The following is a 5,618-nucleotide window of genomic DNA, read 5'->3' on the forward strand; positions in this document are numbered from 1 at the left end:
ACATAAACATAGTTAAATATTGTATGTCTGTCTTTGAAAAGCGTAAAAAGCTCCAACATCATTTTCTATCGAACCATTAGCAGAGCTACTTTACGATCTTATACGTGTTGTATTTTATTACCCCACTGTTTGCTGAGCTTTGGAAGCTCGATCTCGATTTTAGAATACAGGATGTATTCAGAGACAATTTTCGGCTAGAACACTAGTGAATATATGAGCTCCCTCAACAAGCAATAATCGGCATTCGCGATGTGATAGTTAAAGCAAAAGATTGGACATTTGAGTGCGAACTACGAGAGTTCTTCCGTCCAGAAGAATCTTCAGCTGATATCTGCCGACAGAGGAATACTAGGTCATGGCCATGGTCCATGTATTCCGGTTTTCAGTTTATTATTTTGTTAAAACTATGAATTTCATCATTCTGTAGCTTTCTTCTTTTAACAATCATGGACTTAGTAATATTTTTGGAGAAATACGTAGAACTTGCCACCTTAATCATCTTCTGATATATATACAGTATTCTTTATTAAAATAATCATTCAGACAAATTTATAGCTATCCTAACTATCCTTAGGCAAGATCAAAGTATTAGGTTACAGTTTTGAAAACGTGCAATTTCAAAATTTATTTCAAGAACGCTCCGTCTGAGTACTGGTTCAAAAAAGTTCTCACTACATAGATTATATGACGTTCTTCAAACAAATTGTCAGATACTTCGCTCATCCACTCAACCGACCATATATGTTTAAAAGACCTGAGTGCCAAACCTCCCCTTTGTCAAAAGATATTTGTTTTGCTGAAAAATTGAGCCTGAGTGCTCCGTAGACACAAGAAGCCACAGTACTCAACATTATTGTAAGGTTATGTAAAGGTTAAAAAATATTATTATTTGTTGTCAAGGAAACGCGAACTCACTCGTATTGATTTATTTGAAATTAAAACTTGTTTATGCAACAATCATTTTATCAAAACCTGTGTAAAGTCATTAAGTTTTCGAAACAATGGTAAAGAGTAAGTTCGAAAAGCAAATTTGTTAAAATAACGGTACTAAAAATGCTAAACATAATACTGCAGTCACAGAAGAATTGGTTCGCAAGAAATCCGAACATAATGAATGCCTCATCAGCACACTGGAAGAGCTCTCGCTGCACCAAGAAGACATTGAGCGCATTGAGCACTTGCAGAATTGGTGTCGCGATCTGAAGATTTTGCTGCTGCAATCGAATCTGATTGCCAAAATAGAGAATCTGCACAAATTGAAGAACCTAGAATACTTGAACTTGGCCATAAATAATATAGAACGTGTCGAAAATCTCGAGGCACTCGAGGCGCTCAACAAATTAGATTTAACTTTGAATTTCATTGGCGAACTCACATCGATTGAGTGTCTGAAGGGCAACTACAATCTACGCGAGCTCATACTCACTGGCAATCCGTGCTGTGACTACCCACATTATCAAGATTACGTGATGGCCACGTTGCCGCAACTGAATCGGTTGGATTGTGAAGAGATCTACATCTCAGAAAAGTTGCAGGCACAAAAGTTCCTCACCACCTATCGTGCTGTTATTGTACAAAAACAAGCCAATTACTGCATGGAACGGGATGAGCAAAAATTGCGTGTGGCCGAGAAGAAGGCGCAATTGGAAAGCGAAATGGCGCAAATCGACAATGAAGACAGTCGTTTGAAAAAGTTTTGGGACACCAAAAGCGAGCATTGCCCCGAAACACGCATGGATATTGCCAAATATCATAAATTGGGGCGTGAGAAGAAAAACGCAGCGGAGCAAGAAAAGCCAGTTCGTCGAACATTAACACTCTTTGCCCCCTGCGGTCGGCCCTACAATCTTAATCAACCGAAATTGTCATTCAATTTAAAGGACGAATACAATGAGTATATACTGGAGCTCGGGGTTTATAAGTTAGTGTCTGTTTTCACTTTTTCTGTTTTATAATATTTCCTATTTACTAATTTCTTCCGCAGATACTTGGATACATCACAGATCCAAGTGGATGTCGAGTCAAATTATGTGCGCGTCTCAGTGAAAGGGAAAATTTTCCAAATGGCTTTTTCGGAAGAGATCAACATAACCGAGGCAAAAGTCAAGCGTTCGCAGATAACGGGTTATTTACTTGTAACTATGCCAAAGTTACACGTCAAAGAGATGCTCACATTGCGACCGAAAAAATCAGGTAAAATTTTTTAGATCTATATAGTAATGGTTCCCAGTCAGAGTTAAGCAGTAAAGAAGTCTCGAGAATTTTCGATTAAAGCAATATTTTTCGAAGTGATATTAAATCGATCTCTAGCAATCATATTTTTTTAAGCTTATCTGTAAGGTACAATTTTTTATTCTCGAGTATTGGAGAGGTAACGGTGGTTTTGTATGCTGAGAACACAAGACTATTAAATTAAAGCGTAAAATTTTGTCGAAACCGTTTTTGAAAAATAATTTTAGATTCATAATATTTTATTTACAGATAATGCGGACATGAATGTAAAGCCTCAAGAAACGAATTGGTAATTATAATATTATATTTAATTATTTAACTTTTATTTGAAAATGATATCAGTCGAGCTTTTCTAAAAAATGTGGTCTGTGTGCCTTCAGTTTACTAATACTTTTTTTTTATTTTCAATAATGTTTTCTGTGCAGATTTGGTCAACTACAAGCACCAAATAAAACAAAGATCTCAATTAGTTTTTTGGCAGCAGAATCTGAGAGGTCCTACAACTTAGTAAATATTAGGATGTAAACCTAAAAATTTTATGATAAAATCTCATACTCCACGGGTCCTATGAGATAGAAGTTAGATATCTCATGCCGCGATATCTAGTTGAAACGTCGTTGTACTTGGTCAATTTCACCAAAACTTTTTATATCGTGGCGAGGAAAGAGCTCTGTGAGATGACTTAGGTCGCCTCTACCAAATTTGGGGAGAACGGAAACTCAAAGAATATAGCGTTTTTCGGTCTTGCCACTTTTTGTTGTTGTAGCTACATATGTAGTTATCTCACGAATACCTGAATATTTTCATCGCCTATCGAGCTGGTCCAACTTAACTGATAACTTTTGTAGGAATCTTTAGAGTTTTGATTGTCAGATTGATAGGGTAGCCGTTCGCTAGAATGTTCGTAAGTGCGGGCAATTGATGATGTGAAACTATTGTATGGCGACACAAATAAATTTGAGTACTTCGGGTCCGTTTCGGTTACGCAAACCCGATTGATGTGGTTGGCCTCAGGGCGGGTCCAACAACCTGTTTCGGTTGGTTTTAGATTTCGTCAAGATCTCCAGCTGCAAGCCTTTAGTTAGTATATGTTCGACCAATACTACCGATTTCTGATACTCAGTTTACCATTTAAATGCAATTAAACTTTAGATTAATTTCGCCTTCTTTCTTTCGCAGCAAAATGGAATTAAAGGGGTCTGTGGATATAAAAAATATTTACAGCAACGAACATGCGGATCTTCCCGAGCTAATCGATTAAATTATTTATAACCATCGCTAATACTGAATAAAAAAATATTTACTTTATATATATTTTTTAAATAAAAATCGCATTTTTTTATTTCTTGAAAGGGTAGTACTCATTTCTATGTATGTATGTATGTATGTTTGTTGGTTTGTATGTTTTTATGCTTGTAGATTCTTACAGAACAGTGAGTAATTGTTCGTACAACTACCGTTATATATACTATATATATATTATATATATGTATATGTACATACTATGTATATACTTGGAAAATTGTTTGTGTACGTTGTTGGAACCCAATGCATTTATATAAATATGTATGTTCGTTTGTATGTTTTTATTGCGATTGTGAAAAATACGCAATTTCATATTAATTTTTTACATATTAAATACTTTTACGAGTTTATAGTATATGCATTTATGTACATACTTTTATGAGGCGCCTGGTGTCCTTTTTGTCTTGTGAATGCGAAATGAAAATTTCAAATTTTGCTTTTGATGTCCTGTTATGTGACTGCACATACATACATATGCACTCTGTACATATGTACATATGTGTATGTGAGTCTGTGTAGTATTACGAATTCTATATATAATAATTGGTTTTGTTTTTTTTGAATTTTCGTTTTTCATGTATTTTGTTACCCCCTTCTTCATTGGTCTGTGTCTTTTTGTTTGATTTCCTTTAGAAAATTATAAATTCAGCTGCACTTGTTCTTGTTATTTGGTTATTTTGCTTAATTGCTTACTTTTATTGTATTTTTTGCTTTTGTTTTTGTAATCAAAAATGTTGTTCTTGCTATCGATCCGTTATATATAATAAATTATTGCTTTAAAAATTGCAATTAAAAATTAATTTCACATCTTGCTTGCTGCTTTCTAAGTATGTGTCTATGCCCAACTGTTGTTGTTGTAATTTATTTTATTTTCATTTCATTTTTCTTTTTTTTAATTTTCTCACTGCTTTTATTTTTGCTTCCTTGTAGTCATACTCATAAAAATAATAGATTTTATCTATTTCTTGCATTTATGTTTGTTTTGCTTTTGCTTTTGTTTTGTTTTTGTTTCTGGTTTTCGGTTTGCTTTTGTAAAAAATGTAAAGTAGGTCTGTATCTCTTTAACATACTGATATCTGAAGGCGTAAAATATTCGTTTGAAATCAACTTTGAATTTGAGTTGTTAATCTTCTCCTTTTCTTGTTTAGATTTTTGTTCTCTTGTTCTTCTTCCTCTTCTACATATCGATTGCTTCTTAATGCTAAATCTAATTTAATATTTTTTGTTCTGTTTTTTATTTAATTGTCTTCATACAAAATAAATATGTACTTAATTTTTTTCGGTGATTTATTTTACTCGAAGGTTATGTATGTATGCACGAGTATGTTTGTATGTATGTATGTATGTATGGCTTGTGTATTCTATATATCTTATTGCAGTTATGTATGTATATTTACAGCGGTTATACTAATTTACATTTATATATGTATGTATGCATATAGAATGTGCGTGAGAATTTTTTCGATATTTTATTGTGGTTATGGCTATGCAGGTGATGGAGCATTAGGGTTGTTCGAAAGTTGAAATAGTGTGATTTTTATTAAAACATTTCCAGAAGCGATAAAAGACTGAACACAAATGTAATGTGCAACTGAAATACGAGTTTCTAGATGCTCGCTATATCAAATGTAATCTAATTGGTTGCACGCAGAAAAGTATGCTACGACACAAGTAATTTTCACTGTATAAATAGTGTCTTTAATTAATTTATAAAAAAACGGTAAATAAATTTTTCTTGATATATTTTAACTGCAAAATTTTTTTAATTATTTGATTTCAAATAATATTCAAAAACAAATTTTCATCAAATTTTTTAAATAAGTTTTTTTTTTGTTTTTATTTTAATAATTTCAAACGCTGTGTGTCATAAAGACCTGATAACTTCAATACTACACTTTAAAGTGAAAAATTTTCAGCATAACGCTGTTGAACAAAATTCCAAATTAATTTGGAAAAAATGATTTAGCGTTGAATCCGCATAAAATTCATTAAAACTAATAAATAAACGAGAAAATTTGAAAAAACTAATAATTGGTTGCTAAATTCTACAGTCTTAAATTAATGAATTTTATCAAACTTGT

General features: G+C 32.8%; 1 protein-coding gene across 1 annotated transcript; it reads left to right on the top strand.

Moving 5' to 3' along the window:
- The first annotated feature begins 597 nt into the window (after positions 1-597).
- On the top strand, positions 598-3,561 carry tilB (touch insensitive larva B). The gene is made up of 5 exons (XM_014232247.3): positions 598-1,011; positions 1,075-1,921; positions 1,985-2,193; positions 2,482-2,521; positions 3,412-3,561. The coding sequence occupies exons 1-5, from the start codon at positions 1,002-1,004 to the stop codon at positions 3,491-3,493; spliced, it is 1,188 nt and encodes a 395-aa protein (XP_014087722.2). The 5' UTR covers positions 598-1,001; the 3' UTR covers positions 3,494-3,561.
- Positions 3,562-5,618: the final 2,057 nt, after the last annotated feature.

The sequence above is a fragment of the Bactrocera oleae genome, chromosome 5 (genome assembly GCF_042242935.1).
Source record: "Bactrocera oleae isolate idBacOlea1 chromosome 5, idBacOlea1, whole genome shotgun sequence".
NCBI classification, from domain to species: domain Eukaryota; kingdom Metazoa; phylum Arthropoda; class Insecta; order Diptera; family Tephritidae; genus Bactrocera; species Bactrocera oleae.